General features: G+C 45.6%; 3 protein-coding genes and 1 pseudogene across 13 annotated transcripts; all 4 read left to right on the top strand.

The window, feature by feature from the left end:
• The first annotated feature begins 1,716 nt into the window (after positions 1–1,716).
• On the top strand, positions 1,717–4,779 carry LOC120646889 (plant intracellular Ras-group-related LRR protein 7). The gene is made up of 9 exons (XM_039923410.1): positions 1,717–1,924; positions 2,443–2,512; positions 2,628–2,674; positions 2,827–2,935; positions 3,134–3,219; positions 3,548–3,638; positions 4,122–4,207; positions 4,289–4,375; positions 4,469–4,779. The coding sequence occupies exons 1-9, from the start codon at positions 1,826–1,828 to the stop codon at positions 4,580–4,582; spliced, it is 789 nt and encodes a 262-aa protein (XP_039779344.1). The 5' UTR covers positions 1,717–1,825; the 3' UTR covers positions 4,583–4,779.
• A 961-nt stretch (positions 4,780–5,740) lies between these two features.
• On the top strand, positions 5,741–7,274 carry LOC120648865 (annotated as a pseudogene).
• A 418-nt stretch (positions 7,275–7,692) lies between these two features.
• Positions 7,693–10,035, top strand: LOC120648219 (putative uncharacterized protein ENSP00000383309). The gene is made up of 3 exons (XM_039924953.1): positions 7,693–7,826; positions 9,327–9,855; positions 10,018–10,035. The coding sequence occupies exons 1-3, from the start codon at positions 7,693–7,695 to the stop codon at positions 10,033–10,035; spliced, it is 681 nt and encodes a 226-aa protein (XP_039780887.1).
• Positions 9,291–18,388, top strand: LOC120646888. Of its 11 annotated transcripts, none has more exons than XM_039923402.1 (7): positions 9,407–10,458; positions 11,076–11,132; positions 12,399–12,460; positions 12,776–12,871; positions 16,202–16,332; positions 16,398–16,607; positions 16,704–18,388. In XM_039923402.1, the coding sequence occupies exons 5-7, from the start codon at positions 16,209–16,211 to the stop codon at positions 17,996–17,998; spliced, it is 1,629 nt and encodes a 542-aa protein (XP_039779336.1). In that variant the 5' UTR covers positions 9,407–10,458; positions 11,076–11,132; positions 12,399–12,460; positions 12,776–12,871; positions 16,202–16,208; the 3' UTR covers positions 17,999–18,388. The 11 variants fall into 11 exon arrangements, with proteins under 11 accessions (XP_039779342.1, XP_039779332.1, XP_039779336.1 ...); XM_039923401.1 differs by having other exon boundaries at positions 9,407–10,470; XM_039923399.1 differs by having other exon boundaries at positions 9,407–10,470; positions 12,399–12,659.
• The last annotated feature ends 1,700 nt before the right edge of the window (positions 18,389–20,088 follow it).

Raw genomic sequence — 20,088 nt, 5'->3', positions numbered from 1 at the left:
TATGAGCTCGATGACAATCAGCAACTTTGTTACTTTGTGTCCGTGCTTGTGTGTTGCGCCTAGGATTCTTGTCCAGGCTGCACGGCAGGGGTGTCTGCCCCCTTTTCTCCTTTTGTTCTTGTACTTTAAACTCTTTCTCTCCTTTTTAATGAAAAATGTGCTCAGGCACGATCGCGAAAAAAACTTTTAACTCTTTCCCTCTTAATTGAAAGGCAGATCTCCAGCCCAGTTTGTTCAAAAAAAAAACAATCAGCAATCTCTCACCTAACCCCCTCTATACAATCAGCAATCAGCTGAAAAGCGTCAAGCCGCCGGCTGTTGAACTTAGAACGCTGAAGCCAGCAAAACCAACCGAAGTTTGTGGGCTGAATTATAGTATTATTAGATATATAAATTGTGCAGCTACTGAACGAAGGGCCGCACTGTGACAAAGTGACACTGTCACGCTGAGAAGAACATGCACCACCGCCGAGGCTGCGCGCGTGCTCAAGCGGAGCGGCTGGACGACCGGACACAGAGCCTGCGCGGCCGGTCGGTCGGTGGTGGTGCGCCAGGACATTGCGGACGCGGAGCTGGGTGGGAGGGCAGGCGAGCGACGTCGGCGCGCGGTGGAGGCGGGACTGCGGGAGGGTCCTCTCGGACGAGGATTCTTCTTCTGAACATAAAACCAGATGAAGGAGAAATGACTGCGCGCCCTTTCATCATAGCAAACATGCTCCGCACCGCAAGAGTGCCCTTGACGATATGCGCGGGGCCAACAATGAGGGGAGGACACCCAGCGCTGCTGCACCAGGTGGCTCCATCTGCCGCAAGAGCTCCACGATCCTTTCCTCATCGTCCTTTTCGTCGTCATCGTCATCCTCGCGCCCGACTCCTCCTCCGGGTGTGCGGCTCGGCACGTGACGGCGTCGAGGACGTAACAGCCCCGGATCGGAACATCTCGTCTCCCTCAGGGCCCTGAGCTACCGGAGCACGGCCCGTTTGGTGACGAGAGCCACCGCTCGGCCTCCTCCACCATGTTGCCGCTCCTCAGCAGCAGGCGCCGCAGCCGCGCTTCGGTTCCTCCTGCACGGCCTCCATCCGTCTCCTGCTTCTCGTACTTGGCCAACAGGAAGGAGATCGACCTGCTCAAGAGATCGCCCAGCACCGCGTTGGAGAGCATCTCCAACATTGCGAACTGCGAAGCCCACGCCTGGGCTCTCAAGTGCAAGAACACGGGAGCTACCTGCTGCTTGCTCAAAATCAGGGAGGTCAAGCCGGTTTGCACTTCGAAATGTTTGTCTTGGTGTCTGTGCCATCGTTTCAGCACGGGCGTACTGCACGGCGGCCAGGGTCGGCGCGCGTGAGCGCCGTGTCGTCGCGGGCGGGGCGCTCCACGCGACCTCACGAAGCCATGGCGCCGCGGCCGGCAAGGGGTGGGGTGGATGCACGGCGCGAGCCGGCACCCCCCGGACCCCGAGCAGGAGCACCCGTGAACTGACCCGCCGAACTGCCGTGAAAGCGGTTGAGCCCAACCGGAACAAACATCCACCTCCTGACCTCCCTCAGCAGTCGTCACGACTCACGGCGTCAAGGAGTCGCCTATTTTCTGGCGGGTACGACGGGGACTGGGGGCTGGAAGAAAACCGAGAGGCCTACCCTCGGGCCCACCTGCCGGCGAGAAGACCCAGCCGGCGGGTCCCACTATAATTTGGAGGGCGAGGCGCCGTAGCAATAGCAATCCGCATCGGTCCGTAGATCCCACCTCCCGCCCGGCCGGCCGGCACTAGCCTCCCTCAATCCAAAGTCGACGACCTTTCCCACGAGACAGAGAGGGGATCTGGGGATGGGCTGCTGCAGCAGCAGGAGCTCCGATTCGCCGGCTAGCCGCGCGACGCGGTGGCGCTCCACGGGCATCGTCGCCCTCCGCGACGCCAGGTTGAAGGTTCGTCGGCTCTCCGCCCCCAACCTTTGCCCGTCGAAATTGTGGTGCTTCTTTTGCCCCGATTCTCGTAGGCTCCTAGCCTTCTGTAGGCTTCACTCAATTGTGTGCCCATCTAGCGATTCTGATTTTAGTTCGATGCCTGGGAATTCGTAGAATTAATTAATATGTGACGGTGAAAGAATTACGAAGGGGTCCTTCGATTGCTGGCCTCGGTTTGGGTGGATTTCCGTCTCAAACTATTAGAACTACTCCATGGTCATCGAGTTAACTAAAGCTGGGCCGTCCTTATAGATTAGTAGATTACATCTATGAACAAAAATATTGACACCAGTACATGTTCAGTTGTTTATCTCTGTATCTGTTCTATTATATCGCTTCACATGTGAGATATGCATGTATGTCGACTTATAATTGATTTGATGTCTCCTGCACGCACAAACATACTTTGTACACTTCTGTAACTTAAGGAATCATGCTTTTCTCTTCCAGTGTTATCTAATGTCAGTTTTACCTCTCAGGAAGTGCCAAATGAAGTTCTGCAAGTGGGAAATTCCTTGAGAACTCTGGATTTGACAAACAACAAACTGGGTAGTCAGATTTCATTTTTTGTTCACAGACTGCATGCTGCATGCTATTTCATTTTTTATATTTTGATATTTATATTCTTGTGAGCAATATTAATTGATTCTATTTTATGTTGCAGTTGAGATTCCCCAGGATGTTGGCAGACTTGTGAATATGCAAAGACTTGTAAGAGTTTCCATTATTAGAATTCAACATAGATATGTGATTAGAGAATAGAGATCCATAGTGGCAAGAACTAATTCTTCTTTCTGATGTTTTCTTATCTTTTAGATTATGGTGGTTGGAGTCAACCCTGTTGTTTCTTTCTGTTTCTGTAGGTTTTGGCTGGTAATTTGATTGAAATCATTCCAGCTAACATTGGACACCTGCGGAATCTTAAAATCCTCACCCTTGACAGAAATAGGATCTCTATCTTGCCTGAAGAATGTTAGTTCCTATGAACCTATTTTTCCTTAACGACAGACATGAAACTTGCAGAATGTTATTATATACTATAACTAAAATTATTGACGCTTGCCTAGGTGTTTACAACCTTCATCTTAGCAGTTAGCCAGTTAGAGAGATATAACACCATGATACTCTATTTGTATTGCATTTCTAACCTATCCTTTTTACTTCATCCAGTGGGTTCTCTGTCAAACCTTCAGCAACTTTCTATTTCTCAGAATTCTTTACTGTCCCTGCCTAAGAGTGTAGGAGATTTGCGCAATGTAAGTTTCTTATTTGGCTCAAAAATGCCAAAATCTTTATCTTTGTTTCTGGAACTGCTTCGAGCACTATAATCATGTCTGTTTACTCAAAAAGTTTATGCATATAGTGAGTACTGATTGATAGGATATACAACAGAACAAGAATTTGTTACTTCAGTTTTTCATATTAAATAACTCTTGACTCTACAGTTCATTACCTGAAACTAATTCATCTTGATAAGTTCCATAAATTTTTCGTTCATTGTAAATTTTTTCTGAAGTTTTTATTTTATAACGGTCAATGCGCAATTTGATCACTGGGGTGCTATCATTTTATTATCTGATGCAGATGTCAATACTCAACGTATCTGATAACAAACTAAAGGAACTTCCGGAATCAATTGGAGGTTGCAATTCCCTGGAAGAATTGCAGGCAAATGGTATCCATCACTTTCTGCAATTCTACCATGATCTTATTTCAGTTCATCCCCTCCTTTGCTTTCATGTGCACATGCACTTGTGAATACTTTTGCATGGTTAATCCTATATGGTATTTTACCCGCTTACTATTTTCCAATCTAAAAAAGAAAATCTTGAAATGTCACGATCATATCCTCCTAGGATGCTCTTCTCCTTTATGATTGTAGTAAAGGTGGCCCTTGCTCTGTTTGGAACAAACAGCATGCACTACAGGAGAACATGAGTGCTGCAGAACATTTCCCATTCCTATATATCTCCTGTGCTAGCACCTACAGTCCAATTGCAATGGAAGCCATGTGCACTTTTATGCACCTTTGGTGAAATCAAATAAGATTTAGGCATCTAGCCAGTGATATTGCTGAAAACTAATACAAATACAGGATGCTTTTCAGTTCCTTCAGCACCTTCTACCTCTGGAACTAATCCTGAATCAAAATATGCAGGGAATTCAATTGAAGATGTGCCCTCATCAATTTGCAACCTTGTTTGCCTTAAATCCTTATCACTGAATGGCAACAAAATTCGTCAGGTATTTGCACTTGATATTTGTTGGTGTTCTGTTACAAAATTGATAACAGCTTGTCACCCAACTTCAACCCTGCATTTTCAGCTTCCGCAAAACTTACTGAAAGACTGCACGGCTCTTCAGAGTATATCGCTCCACGACAACCCAATCACAATGGACCAGTTCCAACAAGTAATAAGTTACATAAAGCATCTACAGTTTTCCTCCATCCTAAACAAACTTGTTTTGATCATAGTTCCTTTCAATTTTTTCCATTTGTTGCAGATGAATGGATTCAATGAGTTTGAGGCGCGCAGACGGAAGAAATTTGACAAGCAGATCGATTCGCGTGTCATGATGGGCTCCACGGCCCTGGATGAAGGGGTTGATTTCCACTGATTGCACAGCTCAAGTGGCTTCCATTTTTTCTAATTGGTCAGGGCCAATTGTAGATTTGTATATATCAATTTCTTATCCCGTAAGGAGGGCACATAAATGAGCCAAAAATTCCTGATTTTTGCTTGAACATTTGCAGTAAGTGAGATTGCACATCTTATGTTCCTATATGGAAACATATTGATTGCATTTGGTGCACAGCCCATCTTTTCCGCTACTAGACTAGTGAGGTCTATCCTGACACTACTGCCGTTGCAAAGAAATAGCAACTGACCCTGGAGTAATGGCCAAACCAGATTCCGCCCTAACGATGCAAGGGAGAAAAAATAATACGGACGTGAACAGGACATGATTGGTGCTGCTTTCACTTCTCCATCGTCGGCTACGGACGTGAAGCGACAGTGCCTAGCATTTCGCCTTTATTAAGTTTTTCGAGTGTGTGGTTGCGTGATGAACTAGAAAGCTTCAATTCATTCCTGCATACTAATCCAATAACATGTAAACTGGGGAGTGAAAAGAACCACAATTTCAGAAACCAAATGTGCTTTGGTGATTTTACTGCCACCAATAATTGGCGCTATTTCTGTCGAACTGATGCAGCGAGCGGATTGACAGGTCGTCTTTTGTTCATTTGCACGTAAATGGCAGGGCAAGCCAAAAGCATTGCTTACTACTTGAAGCAATGGCTGGGCCTCTACTTGTCAAATGGGCTGTTCACGAGCCAATGATGGAATTGGGGTTTTCCCGCTTTACAACTACAAGGTAGGTTGAGATATGATGTGGGTTTTCAAGCTTTTACAGCAGCTGGATAGGAGATTGGCAGGTAGATGGTCTCTGTAAAAACTCAGTGAATTTGAATCCAATTGATTATTTGTAAATAAGTTAGAATGATAATTCATGCTTAAGAAATCAACTGTATGAGCTCTGCGTGAACAAGGCAAACAGAGCCATGTATGTGCTTACTCTGAGCCTGACCGCTAGATGTAGCCATCACGCAGCCTCGCGCGCCCATCTCCATCTCTATCTCCGGCTCCTCTTTCTGTGCAACGTCCATTCAACACGGCTTCAGTTCCATCAGTCTCACCTCGCCCTCTCTGCGTCTCTACGCTCTCTCCTCCGTCTCTTCCCACTCCACATAACCAGTCCCGTGCCCATCTTCTCCTCCCGTCGTCTCTCGGTCTGTGCAAACTACAAGCTCTTGTTCTTGTTCTTGTTCTAATTCAGTTCAACCTTCAGACAACAAAACCCCATGAAGGTTTCAGTTTAACTTGCCACTTTTGTGCAGCTTTCCTGTCGATCCATCTTCCGACGGCGACCGAAGGCTAGAGAGCTGGCTGGGGTTGGACGGCCACGGCGAGGCTCCAGCAAGGAGCGGACGGCAGCAGCCAACAGGTCAGCCTCTGCTAGTCATAGGCTCATATATGTTACTTGAAACTCTGCATCATCTACCCCTCTGACCTGAAACTCTGCATCAGCTACCCTTTTGACTCGCATTCTTCTTTTCGTCGTCTTCGATCATCTCCCGTAAGCTAGGCGTTCTTCTTTTCACGCACAATTTTTTGGGCCTGTCAGCTTGTGTTCGTGTAAAGCATACTACTGCCAGAGAAATTGGAAACACTCTGATTCGAGTACAGTAATCCTATGCTAAGATATACGTATGTGTGTGTGCAGAGACGGCATGGAAGAGGAGATGGCCGGCCTGAACCTGGGCGATTTCGAGTTCTTCAAGATCTTGCTCCCTGGGATGTACGAGGAGGCACTGGTATGTGTCTTGCTGTTCGCTGACCGGCTCGGAATAAATAGCTTACGAAATGTGCATGGAATTATGCCGCGCTGTGGTGAGCAAGTAATCGTTGGTGAGTTAATCTGATCAGATCGCCCTGCGCGCAGAGGCTGCCCGCTAAGTTCGCCCGGGACCTCGGAGCTCGCCGGGAGCTGAAGCTGCAGCTTGCCGGCGGGGAGATGATGCCCCTGTGGGACGTGGAGGTCTTCGCCGACGAAAAGCGAGGCGACATGTACCTCGGCCACGGGTGGAAGAAGTTCGCCCGCGCCCACGCCCTGCGCGACGGCTACTTGCTCGTCTTCCGCTACGACGACGGCGCCGCCGCGCTCACCGTCACGGTCTTCGACCGGAGCGCGTGCTGCAAGCAGACGCGCACCTGGGAACGAAGCAGAACCAGTGCCTGGTGAGTTGCCATCATCGCTGCCGCCGCCGCGCCGCCATTTCTTGCAAGCTCAGACCGCAACCCCACCACTCACCTCTCATGTCTGGCGCGCGGGGGTGCAGAACGTGCCCGTGGAGTTCCAGGACGCGCACGGGTACGCGCGGCGGCGCCGGGTGGAGCTGCGGATGGGCGGGCGGTCGTGGTCGGTGAACCTGAAGCGCAGCAAGCGGGTGCTCGGGGACCGCACGGCGTTCAAGTACGGGTGGCACCAGTTCTGCGTCGACAACGGGCTCGAGGTCGGCGACACCTGCTTCTTCCGTGTGATCCGCAAGGGCGCCTGCGTCGACGACGACGACGATGAGTGGGAGGATGAGTGGGAGGACGACGAGCACGTGCTCAAGGTGGAGGTGCGCAAGAAGAACGGCACGATGCTCACCTGATCTGCTGGTGTGCTTTGGCTTTCATGTTAGGATTATGTTAAAAGAGTCGTCGGCGACCGGTGACGACTAGGGATTTCCGGTCTAAATAAAGCTAGCAATCTTCTGGGCGTGACTTGTCTCTCGCGTACGTGGGACTCAGTTTTCGTTGGAGCCTCCCTTTCCCTTATCGATCGTACCGAGCATAACCAATCGCACAAGTGCCATCCATGTCGTGTCGAGCCCAAGCTCCTTTTTTTTTTTTGCAGCGTGGCAGCATCTTCTGGGCGTGAGTTGTCTCTCGCGCACCTCTCTCGCTAGGAATCAACGGTCTCGTCTGCAGTCTGGACGGGATGTTGCACACTTGCGCTGCACTGATGGCCCCCGCAGAATCTGTACAGTAGTAGATGGCTTTTTCACTTTTTGGATAGATAATTATGAATGGATAGATGATGCGATGTTCTATGTTCATGCAAAATTTGGGGTTGAATAAAAAATTTGTGCGAGGAGGGAAGAGAACAGACAAACCCAGATGAACGTGTTGGTGGAGTTAGCACTCACCACGGAAGTATCTCAACTTCTCACCGTACTACGATTATTGCGCCTCTTCTCGATTCCTCTTACAGCTACAGTTAAGAGGGCGCGACAAGGAGGCCTACCGGCAAGGTCGCTGTTCCCCTACACCTCCGGTGAACTTTGAGCCCTCGGAGATGTGTGGGAACCAAGAACGGTGGCTCTCCGTTCGACGGTGTAGATTAGGTTCTAGGGTGTTTAGGGTTAGATTTCTGATGACGTCGTCGAGGCGGCGACGATGGTGGCGTCAAGGAATAAGGTCCTCCTAGTCTCTCCCTCGCCCCGATAGTGCTCCAATCTGGCGCCGTCGGTGAGGCTGTGGAGTGGAGAATGGACTCCCGACTCCCATCGAAGAGTACCTGTACAGGAGTTGTTCATTGGTGGCTCATCTTCAGGTGAACTCGTTGGCTTTTGTTGTAGTGGATGGAGAGATAGATCAATATCCTATGGTCGATGGGAGAGTTGATCTAGGCTCGATTGTCCCACAGTGGCTTTTCTCGTCGCCGGCGAGTCTAGATCCAGGGGCGCCGGTGCTCAGAGCGCGCCCCGACTGATGCTTTTTCAGTGTTTGCTTTATCTTGCTCTTCGGTGCAAGTGTCTATTGCAGCTCTTTCAAAGCCTCGCGGCGATGGTGCTCTAGCTGTCCTGCGGATGGCGGCATTTTCCTTGTGGCGATGGCCGGTAGCAACGGACTACGGAGGATTCGACCTGGGTCAAGGGACTTGATTGTAATTTTTTTATTTTTAGGGACTTGTGTGCTAATTGGTTGTCGCAGTTGTGCTCTATATCCTTCCTTGGTGTACATGTATTGTACGCGTCTTTGTACTATCCTTGTATAACTTATAATACATGTATGCCTTGATAAAAAAAACTTCTCACCGTACTGGCGTACTCCCTCCCTCGCTAACAAAAAAAGAAACGTACTCCCTCTCTCTCTCTCTCCCCGTGACCCCCAATGGACCGCGTTAAGCCGCGACCAGTCACGCTACAGGGAACCGCGCGACCCAGCCTGGGCAGAGGAGCAGTTGCATGTCTGACGCCATTTGGAAAAAAAAGTGTTCTAAATCTCTATAACTTTTCAATAGAGTATCTGTTTCTGATTTCGTTCTCACAGTTGTGTTTTACATGTCGAGACGATCAAAACTAGATCCCACTTGCATATATTTTGTAGATTTTTTTATTCGTGGCAACTTATGTATAAATATGTAGTCGAAAATTACAAAAAGAGTTGCTACCATGTATATATTAAAGTTGCTATCACACAAATATACTAAAGTTGTCACATAGTATACATAATCTTATATATAAGTTGTCACAAACACAAAATGTTATATACATAAGTAGTAGAAAAAAAGTAAGTAATCAAACTCATAAGTTAATATATTAATTGTACTAAAAATAAAAGTTACCATGAATGTAAAACAAAAGTAGCCATAAAAATTACATATATTATACATATGAGTTGGCAAATATATAATATATAAATTACCACACATATAAAATAATCTCCTACCACCTAAAAAGCACGAAGTCCTGTCGACACTCGCGTGCGTCCGCCTCCTCCGTGAGTCTGCCTGCCGCTCACGCGAAAAGGCCGTCCCGCATCGGCAGTTCCCCGCTCGGGCAAAAAGGGCCGGACGGCATCGGCAGTTCCCCGCCGTCCTCCTCCCCGTCGCCCTTCGCCTCCCAGATCGACGCGGCCAAGCCGGCGCTCGCGTCGCCCTTCGCCTCCCAGATTGGGCCCCCTCCTCGGCCGCCGACTCGCGCTCCTCCTCGCGCCGCCGTCCTCCTCGCGGCGTCGTCGCCCTCCCCGAGTCGGGCCCCCTCCTCGGCCGCCGTCTCGCGCTCCTCCTCGCGCCGCCGTCCTGCTCGCGGGGTCCTCGCCCTCCCCGTCTGCCTCCCCGCTGGACACAAATTGGCCCCGCCGCCCCGTCTCGCGCTCCTCCGCGACCCGCTGGACTCCTGCGCTGTCGCCGTCACCCTCCCACTGCGCGCTCGACGGCGCCGGCCGACGACGGCCCAACCCGCGGCCGCACTCTCCAGGGCAACGAAGGGCCGCGGCCGCGGCTCGCTCTCCGGCCTCACGGGACGCCTCCTTTCCGCTCGCCCTGCGCCTCCTGAGGTGAGTTCCCGATTCCTCGAGTGAACTTCTTGATTACTAAAAAAAATGAGCATCTGCAAGTTAACAATTGAGCATCTTACTTGCATACTGTAACACAGATTCACAGTACATGTTGTTCTGCTTTTATGGATTGCACACTGAATGTCTGTTACCCTTAACTAGATATCAAAAGAAGGATGAGGCCAGAATGATCAGTAGTATAATGATAATCTCCGTGGAATATATCCACATCAAAACAGAACAACATATTGAATTTCTCTCGAGATGCAAAACCATACTTTTTTTTGTATGAGTAATTTAGTAATCGATCATCCATGACTGAACTGTAGTTTAGTAAGCCAAACTAGCAGGGTACACAACTAAACACTTCCTGCTGCTATTGTCATTCAGGCATCTTCCATGACACCCACATTAACTTGTATGAATTGTTAATTCAGCTGCAGTTATTTCTTCTTATGCAAATGCCCTTTCTTGGTTTCAAGTTTTCATGTCATATTTGTAACTAAGAACTGCTTGTTGTTCAATATTTTTCAATGCAACCGCTGGGGTGCGGGTGGGCAAGCGCCGCTGCCGCCGGAGTGGAGTCTCCTACCGTCAGACAAGGTACGAGTGCTGGTGAGTCGTTTTTCCTCATTCGTAGTCCTTAGTCATTGTGTGTGGGAGTGAGTTTAGAGATTCAATTTTTGGTTCCTATGCATAAAGTTGATGTAAAAGCTCCAGATTGGGGAAGGTTGGGTGTTCGTTGCTTCAAGCTCCTGCTCGACGAAATGCCTGCAAGCCGTGTGCAGTCAATGCAGAAGTAACATAACCTTGCTATACAATCTTGGCTGTGTACAGGTGTGATCACTGAAAGGAATCCGACATCAACATTGTATCTTGCTAGAGTATATGATCAATTTGTCGTACTGTCTGGTTATGGCTAGCATATATTGCGGTGACTGTGTCCAGCATAGCTATGTAAAAAGCTAACAAGGTGTCTTTTGCAATATATTGATGTAAAAGACCCGGGATTGGGGGAGGTTGGAGATTCTGAAATCTGAAATGCTTAGCACATTACTATTGCCTGAGCTATGTTTTCTATGCATTTTGGTTTGAACAGTTGAGAATAGACGTACATCATGCAATCTTATATCTATCCTAGGTTCTATTCAGAAATTTGGTCCATTCAGATTGTTTATTAAGAATATAAGACTGCTGAAATTTCGTCTCTCATTTCATAGGTGGTCCGATCACTCTCTACTTTGAGAAGCTACAAGTTAGATGACAAATTGCTGCAGGTAGGTAGTAGTTCAAATCTTCTGTTCAGAGTGAGAACTGAGGAGACTGGAATCATGTGTGAAAGGGTTATGAATAAAATAATTTTTCTTTGTGCTTACTGATTTATCTTGCTTTGCTCATGTCTGCTTGGTCCAAAATACTTCCTTGTTCAGTCTTTTGCTGCATAATCTTTTAAGGACCATATTCGTTTGTTAAAGTCTATTAAAGTTCTCTTCTTTTTATGCTGAATCAACATGTCACTAGCAATGTTCTCACTAGAGGTATTCTACTCAGTTTCTTTGAACTTTATATAGAAGTAGCAACAAGCTTCTAATCCCATAAAGAGTTAATTTCATAATCCATAATAGTCTGATCTAGCCGATAAGCTGACTTCATGCTACTTGAAACATGACCTTTGCTAATGGCCAATGAGACAGTTCCCTGCTAGATCAGAACAACATTTCCCTCTAGCTTAGCCAATGAGACAGTTCCCTGCTAGATCAGAACAGCATTTCCCTCTAGCTTATTTCATTCTTTCAGCTAAAAATTTATTGTTGCATACTCACATAGTTTCTATTGGTGAAGTTTGCATCTATACTCTTTCTTTTTTCGGACAGATAGGATGTGCTTTACTCTAAACAAAAATAATCGCCATTTGTCTAGGATCCACAGACCACAGATACTCATCATGCATGTCCCCAATTTGTTGAAATGTCGTAGCATGCAAACTATTTCAGTATCTTGAAAAGAAAAAAAATCATTTCAAGTGGTCTTGACAATAGGTCAGTCTGGTAACTTATGGACACACCATAAGAATTGATGATCTGGTGTTCTAGAGATAGCTGCATCAGATGTCCAGACCATTCAATCAAGAATTGTAATATCCTTTTCTCGGTGTTTAACTTCAGCTTGGCTTTTTCTCGATATAAATAATTTTGATGTGAAGATCTATAGCCATTCATTGAAGGCATAAGCACTTTATGGGATGGCTGATGTATGGATGTATGGCTTAATGAATTTTAAGGTTAATAAAAACATAGTAAATTATTATATGAGATATCCATTGTTGTCATTAATTTAGTATGTACACATAATTTTTTCAGCACCCACTTAACTGATGGATTTCAGCAGCCGCATTAGTCTATTTCCCTTCTGAAATTTGCCATGCAAGCTTATCTAACTTAGGAAGACCAACAAGCTTCATTTGTTTGAATTGCATTCACTCCAAAGTATTTCAATTATTTTGTTTCCAAATAATTTAGAAGTTGAACACTTCTGTACTGCAGGTGGAGCAATGAAGGCGCTATTGCCACCGGCTTTGTTCAACAGCACAGTTAAATTCAGAGTGGTGAATGGAAGTCCTTTGGATAAATTTTTTGTTTGTGCTCCAGTTTCTTAAAATAGTTGCATGGCTTAAGTTTTCAGACCTCCAGTGCATAGTAAAACAACTTAAATGAGATAAGTGATGCTCCGCAAGTCGAGTACCTGACTACCTATTAACGAGTGATGAAATAATCGAGATAAATTTGTATAGGATTACCGGAATGGTATTGGATTCCGAATCCCTTATTAATTTTGTATTACAGCAGCCTCAAGATAAATATGTTTAACTAAATGAGTGATGAAATAATCGAGAATTTTATTCTGTTTCTACTGGTCTCAGGTAATTGAAAGCAGTGGGAGGAACTAGATGAAGTCAAGAGAACCTATATAAGTCTGTGGGGTCAAAACAAGATAGAATTCGACCTCGTGCATTTTGGTACATTCTGTTTTTGTCATTCGCTTTGTTTGCCATGTGCATGATTTTTGCCAGGCCTATGTTCGGCTTCGCTGATAAATTTGGACAAGCTTTTGTCGGAAATAGTTTTACTTCTCATAGACTAATTTGACTAACTTAATGTGTTACAGCATATTGAAGATTAATTGAAATAGTTTGGAGTGTTGGGTGTTAAATTGTGTGTGTTTTTCGATCCTTTTTTTTTGCTATAAATGCAATCAACTTATGAGACAAAATTATTACCTGTAGCAATGCACGGGCATTCAACTAGTAGTTATCAAAAAGAAATATTTATAAGTTGTTACAAAAATAAAGTTGGCACAAAAACATAATTTGTTATGAACATTAATTGTTATGAACATTAATTGCTATAAACATAGAAATGGTCTATACATAAGTTGTCATAAAAATAAAATCAGTCATATACATAATATCAATAACTTGTCACAGAGATAAAGTGTCTTACGCATGAGTAGTTAAAAAAGAGTAATTTTTCATACATATAAATTTATATACAAATTGCTCTAAAAATATTTTTCGCACATATAAAATAAAAGTTGTCATAAAAACATCTATTATACATGAGTTGCCCCGCATATAAGATACAAGTTACAACAAATAAAATCAATCATACATCTATACACAAGAGTTGATACAAAATAATAGTTGATATAGACACAAGTTGTTACTATATTAATATGGTATACACATAAGTTGCTATAGAAAGAAAGAAGTCATCATATAAGTTGCTACTAGTGTAAAACATCGTTAAAATATATGTAAATGAGGTCTAGTTTTGTTCGTCTTGTCATGTAGAACAAATTGGTGCAATCGATTCTCGAAACAGAGGTAATATGAAGTAGATAAAATATTTTTTAGGATAGCTTCATATAAAAAATGTACGTTTCCTTCTCATGAGTACTACATGTGGGCATGCAAATTTAACAGATACAACTTGTATGGCGCGTGAGGTAGCTGGGCCATAGACGCTCTGATATGGACGATTTATTGGGCCGCGGACCCATAATAGGCCATAGGCAGGGTGGTACGCGGTCGCGCGCTTGGGGCTTTTTTTTCATTTTTATATTAGAAAAAAACAAAATTTCAAAAATATATGTCGAATAGGGAAATTTTCAAAAATGGGTGTCTGTCGCCCATCCAGTTGGCAACATGACCTAAATGTAAAAAAATGTACATTTAGGTCCAGTGCCCAGGGCGCATTAATCAGTGAACTTGTAAAATCGATATAAAATCGTAGAAAAATACAAACTCAACTGTTCTGGATTCTATGAAATAAGATCTACAACTTTTGTTACATAAAATTTTCTATTTGATCAATGCATCTTTTTATATTTTAAATATCAGTTTAATACACTTTTATTTAAATCTCAAGATCCATCCTTTGGATGCATGTCATCTTTGGCCAGAGTGTTGCATATGGTGAGCATAGGCTTGTACAAAATTGGTAGGCCCAGAAAACATTTATAGATTAAGTTTTTAAATTAGATCTTGCAATATGTCTTGTTTAAATGAGTTATTTATCCATGCTGCTCTATTGAGTTTTAGAAGGCATAACTTTTACAGTACCATTATTTTATTTCCTAAGAGCTATAAAAAATGTTTAGTAAATTTTAGATAAGCACAACTAGACCAAATGAATTATTTCAGATTTTTCTAGGCACAAGAACTATTTTTCTTGATTTAGTGCATTTACCTTAGTCATAATTCATTTGGTCCAGTTGTGCTTATCTAAAATTTACCAAACTTTTTCTATATCTCTTAGGAAATAAAATAAGGCTACTGTAAAAGTTATGGCTCCTAAAACTCAGTATAGCAGCATGGATAAATAACTCATTTAAACTAGATATATTGCAAGATCTAATTTAAAAACTTATGCTAGAAGTATTTTTTGGGCCTACCAATTTTACACAAGTCTATACTCACCACATGCAACACTCTGGCAAAAAATGACATGCAATCAAAGGATGGATCTTGAGATTTAAATAAAAGTGCATTAAACTGGTATTTAAAATAGAGCAAGCTACATTGATCAAATGAAAAACTATATGTAACAAAAGTTGTAGATCTTATTTCATAAAATCCAGAAAAGTTGAGTTTGTATTTTTACGATTTTTCTACGATTTTATATCAATTTTACAAATTCACTGTTTAATGTGCCCTGGGCGCTAGGACATAAATGTAATTTTTTTTACATTTAGGTCCTATCGCCAAATGGATGGACGACAGGCACCCTGTCGCCCCAATGGGCGACAGGTAGCCATTTTTAAAAATTTTCTTATTCGGCATATATATTTTTAAAATTTTGTTTTTTTTAAATATAAAAATGAAAAAAAAGGCCGCGCTCAGCGCCAGCGCGACTAGTCGTACCATAGATTTCTACCCCCCACCCCCCATCTCTTGTGTCTAGCAAACTGGGCTTATTCTATTCCAGTCTAGGGGCCGTAGCCCGCAGACTGTTTGTGTGTGAACGGAATGGTGGCCCATAGCACCACAACGCGCGGTCGACATGGTTGGGAATCGCGATTTCGCTGCCTTTTTTCTTTTCCCGTTTTTATAAATAAATCAGCCCGAAAAAAGGACGCGGTCGTGGACCGAACAAACCTTTCCCCAAAATTTCCCCTCCCCCCGCACCGAACGAACTCTCGATCCGATCCCGATCCCTGCAGGGCGCCGCCTCGGCTCCCCGATCCGGCCCCGGATCTGCTCGTCGCTCGACGGGAGCTCTCGATTGGTACCAGCTTTCCCCCCTCTCTTCGATTTCGTAGGGTCCCGAGGTTAGGGTTTGCGCGGGTCGGTTTCGGGCTCCGATCCGCTCGATTGAAGCCGGATTTTGCACGGAAACGTCGGATCCGTGCGTGATCTGTAGGTTTCAGGTGGGATTGTCGCAATTTCGAGAGTCAATTTTGCGTGATTTTTCTGGTGGGCGGATGCGAACCTAGGGTTTCGTTCGATCCAGAGGTGTTTGATCCTATTCTCGAATTCGATAGGGTTTCAGACCGCGATATTCGAGCCTATTGCTCCACTTAATTGTTGCATGAACAAAAACGTTGTTACGTTGCTAAATCATTAGGGATAGCATTTCTTCTGTGTCCTTCATTTCGGCAGTTGAACATGCGAATTACATTTCGTCTATTGACCTCCATATAAGGTGTTCGTGGGGCCTGTACATAGCTTAAATCATTTATTGTTACTCCTGAATTGGTGTTTTCCTTTCAGTCTTGTGTGCAGTGACTGTCTGCTACTACTAAGTAAAACTACAATTGTAATCAATTTCGTTCTGTATCCTCTCAGGACAAGCATGCTGCATCAGGAAAACAGTGAGACTTTTGTCAGGCACCACTCTGAACAGCTTGCATGTAGCAACACGAGGGGAGTAGATACCAGTCGTCCAAATTTCCTTCCTGAGAAATGCCAGATTGCAGGTAATGACCAAGCATCTTTTCTCTGCCTTCTATTATATGTTTGCTTGACTCTAATACATGATTAGTTTGTCCCAAAGTTTGTCAGAGAGATGAAACGGTTGGCTCATTCCATGAGGACTTGGTGCATGGTGTTCATCTAGTGAATGCTTCTGTTCAGTCACCGTTGGTGGCAAGTGGTGTCAAAGAAGCACCTGCAGTGGATCATAACAAGAGACATGCATCCAGTGACATGACAGACATAGTTGAATGCAAACGGCAGAAGCAGGAAGATCAAAGTAAGAAAGTCAACTATACCGCTCTTTACTTGTCTTTCCCGAAAGTTACTGTATGCAGAGACAGATAGATAATAGATTCCATTTTGTTTATTCCAGTTACACCTAAGGAGGGCAACCATACAAGTGCTGATGAGGATGTTCATCAGTATCCCACATACACAACATACGAAAGAAGCTTTGGCTCGCCGATATATGAGAGTGAGGAAAGTGAAGATGAGGGTGTAGAGTCACCTGTGCATTTTTCACTTGCTCATACGTATATTGAAGATGATCTATGGCCTGGCAGCTTTCATCAATCTGTGGGTCCTTGCCCCACAAGGAAACCCGTTCCTATTGGGCCAAATCATCAGGCTGAATTACCTGAGTGTAGGCCATTTGATGGAAAAGCGGAAGATGACGAGAGTAACAAGTGGATCAGAAATAGTATCATGCCAATGCCTGGTACTGTTGCATTGTCTTTGATGCTGAAACCTGTTCACTGCAAGGCAAGCTGTGATTGTATTGATGAAGACTCAATCAATTGTGTGAGGAAGCATGTGAGGGAAGCAAGAGAAAAGCTGAAGGTTTCGGTTGGTGCAGACACCTTCAGGGAGTTAGGGTTCTATGATATGGGAGAGGAGGTTGCCTCAAGATGGACTGAAGAGGAGGAACATCTGTTCCAGGAAGTGGTCTCATCAAATCCTGCTTCTCTGCGCAGAAATTTCTGGGATGAACTCCCTCTTGCCTTCCCATCCAAGTCCAGCAAAGAACTAGTTAGTTACTACTTCAATGTCTTCATGTTGAGGAAGAGGGCTGAGCAGAACAGGTTTGATCCAATGAACATTGACAGTGACGATGATGAATGGCAAGCAGGTGGTGATGGTGAGTTTGCAGTCACAGGAAGAGCTGACGAATACTTGCCGACCGAGTCCCTTACTGATCAAGATGATGTCGCATGCATTCGAGTTCCTCCAGATGGGGATTTCTATGAAGATTCTGGGGCTGAGGATGATGGTGCCAGTGCAGACAGGCATGATGGTGTGCAGAGGGGTGCCATACCAGAGGGTCTTGCCGCCATGTCATTTATGGATCATAATCAACAGAAGTTCAAGCTAGATGCAGATGCACAAGATGACTCCTGCACATCATTTGAGGCTCATCAGGCTGGCGTTGAAGGTGGGACACCTACTGATATTGTTGAAGACCACCATTACGGGAATGATGGTTTTGCTGGTGATGCAGAACATGGGTTCTTCGGAGACCATTGCGACACAAAAGGTTGGGAGTTTGGTTTCACTACAGGGTGGGATAAGCATGATTTTCTGTCGACAAACAATGTCATTGAAGAGGTGTTTGGAAAGGGTTCTAGCGAAGATGGAAGTGACACCACCAGTGGCCAGGACCTTATCTGAGCCAGAGGAGGAGGCTTCTTTTCAACTGTGAAAGCTTTAGCAGTCCCCCCCTTGGCTCTCAGAATCTGTACAGCAGTAGTTCGCCATTTTGATTTAATGCCTCACTTGTTCTTTATAGGAATCTCTCATCCCCTGTCCCTGGAACATCACCTGCTTGAGGAACCTGATTTTGGTCTCATGATTAATGTAAATCCGTAGGTGATATTTGTCATCGGTCGATGATGTGCTGTAGCCTGTAGCATGTACGTATTGTTGTTGTCCATCTCTGTGTTCGGGCCTGAGCATTTTTTTTCCCATATGCTAGCGAGGGTCATGTAATAAAAGCTGTTATTGCTCCTTGAGCCGTGATATCATTCTCAAAGTGATTTGCCGCGTTGATGGCTCGGTGCAGGATTCTGTTCTTGTGCGGTGTAACAAGCACGTTGCTTTCTCCTTTCTAATCTGAGTTAATTGTGCATTTGGTTTTGGCAGCATGTACAGCAAGGGACCAAACAGTTCGTTGCTGCGACGTGTTATGAGAATTCAGAAGCCTGTTTGGTGGAGCTGTTCATGAATGTGCCTGATCCTGTAATGTCACAGTGGATGATGCAACGGTGTAGAGCCATCGTTGAACATCTTGATTATTGTGCGCCTGTGTTGGGCCCGGACTGTGCGTGCATTTGTTGGCAGTGAACATGTCCTCCAGGTGCTTGGCTGTCTGAACATGTTCTCCAGGTGCAGCAGCAGTACTGAAACTGACTACCACCGGTGTCATGGCAGCAACTTCAACATGTTTCAATCACATATCTCTATCTCTATAATACGATTATTGGACCATTCTCTGGGCGGGGAGCGGGTCCACGTTGCCCGATAACCCGGTAACTGTCGAATCTGCACAGTGCCTAATAACGACCGTTGGATCAGACCTTACACTCATAAACCTGGACCCAGACAGTGGAAGCGGCCGTTGGATCGGGCCTTCCACCCGCGAACTGAACCCAGGCAGTGGATTGGGCCTCCCGCCCGGTAAGCAGACACGCGGGTGGATCGGTCCTCCTACCCGTTAAGCTGGACCTGGGCCCATGCTGTCGTCTAGGTACCGAGCGTGCACGCCCGCCGCCAGCTCGTCGTCGTCGCACCGCAGTCGCACGGCTCACCTCCGCCGGCCTTCAGAGGGCCGGATCTAGCCCCAGGCTGGGCAGATCTGCCGCCGACGAACCGGATCTGGAAGACTCGGGGGCCACTGTGACATGCAATAGCCGCCGGGATAGTGGGTTCCAGTGTGCTCAGTCTCCGCGCCACCGCCGCCGGAACATTCGGTCGCGTTCGCAGTGGCCGGGATTGGAGCTCCCGCGCGCCACGGTTGCGACGACCTCGCGCCAGGGCCGAAGCGAGATCGCAACGGCGACCTCCCCACATGACTCGCCAGTGACCTCGCTGACGCCGCCATCTTCTTCCACCGGGGCCACCACGCTTGGCTTTGAGTTTCGCCGCCGCCGCAGCCAGCAACAACCTTCCCCTATCTTCCTCCACCATGCCTCGCGGCCTCTCTGCCGACACCGTCAGTAGACGAGCAGGGGAACACAAGCTGTAGGTGCAGATGGGAGGGTCTGTCAGAGGAAATGGGGGGCCTAGCTACCGCTAGAAGGTGCTGGAGGCCTATAGCCTTGGGGAAGAGAGAGAGAGCAAATCGATAGAGAGAGGGGAGTTGAGCAGAAGCAGACCATCATGAGAGAGAGCCACGGAGGTTTGAGCTGCTGCCTATGCTACTCGCTCGGTGGGAGCACTGACCCAAGCACATGGGCACAACAAGAAGGTATATGCCACCACATGCATGGCCCCACTCAACACGTGTAACAGCAAATTGAAGTGAGAGTTAGGCGTTGTTTAGATCACTTTGCATTTTGAATTTTTAGATTTTTTGAAAAAAAATCTTTAATATTTGAATTATTAAATGTAGACTTATTACAAAACTAATTACAGATCTCGTCTGTAAACTATGAGACGAATCTAATGAGCCTAATTAATTCATCATTAGAGCATGTTTACTGTAGAATTACTGTAACAATTTAGTGTCTAATCGTGTCCTAATTAGGCTCATTAGATTCGTC

Source organism: Panicum virgatum, chromosome 9K (genome assembly GCF_016808335.1).
Source record: "Panicum virgatum strain AP13 chromosome 9K, P.virgatum_v5, whole genome shotgun sequence".
NCBI classification, from domain to species: Eukaryota; Viridiplantae; Streptophyta; class Magnoliopsida; order Poales; family Poaceae; genus Panicum; species Panicum virgatum.
This window is presented reverse-complemented; position numbering and strand designations above follow the sequence as displayed.

Coding starts and splice junctions, on each gene's coding strand:
- LOC120646889 (XM_039923410.1), top strand. CDS start 1,826: ATGGGCTGCTGCAGCAGCAGGAGCTCCGATTCGCCGGCTAGCCGCGCG. Junction 1,925..2,442: donor TCCGCGACGCCAGGTTGAAG/GTTCGTCGGCTC, acceptor TTTACCTCTCAG/GAAGTGCCAAATGAAGTTCT. Junction 4,376..4,468: donor CAATGGACCAGTTCCAACAA/GTAATAAGTTAC, acceptor CATTTGTTGCAG/ATGAATGGATTCAATGAGTT.
- LOC120648219 (XM_039924953.1), top strand. CDS start 7,693: ATGAACGTGTTGGTGGAGTTAGCACTCACCACGGAAGTATCTCAACTT. Junction 7,827..9,326: donor CAAGGAGGCCTACCGGCAAG/GTCGCTGTTCCC, acceptor TCACGCGAAAAG/GCCGTCCCGCATCGGCAGTT.
- LOC120646888 (XM_039923398.1), top strand. CDS start 16,209: ATGCTGCATCAGGAAAACAGTGAGACTTTTGTCAGGCACCACTCTGAA. Junction 16,333..16,397: donor TGAGAAATGCCAGATTGCAG/GTAATGACCAAG, acceptor ATACATGATTAG/TTTGTCCCAAAGTTTGTCAG. Junction 16,608..16,703: donor GCAGAAGCAGGAAGATCAAA/GTAAGAAAGTCA, acceptor TGTTTATTCCAG/TTACACCTAAGGAGGGCAAC.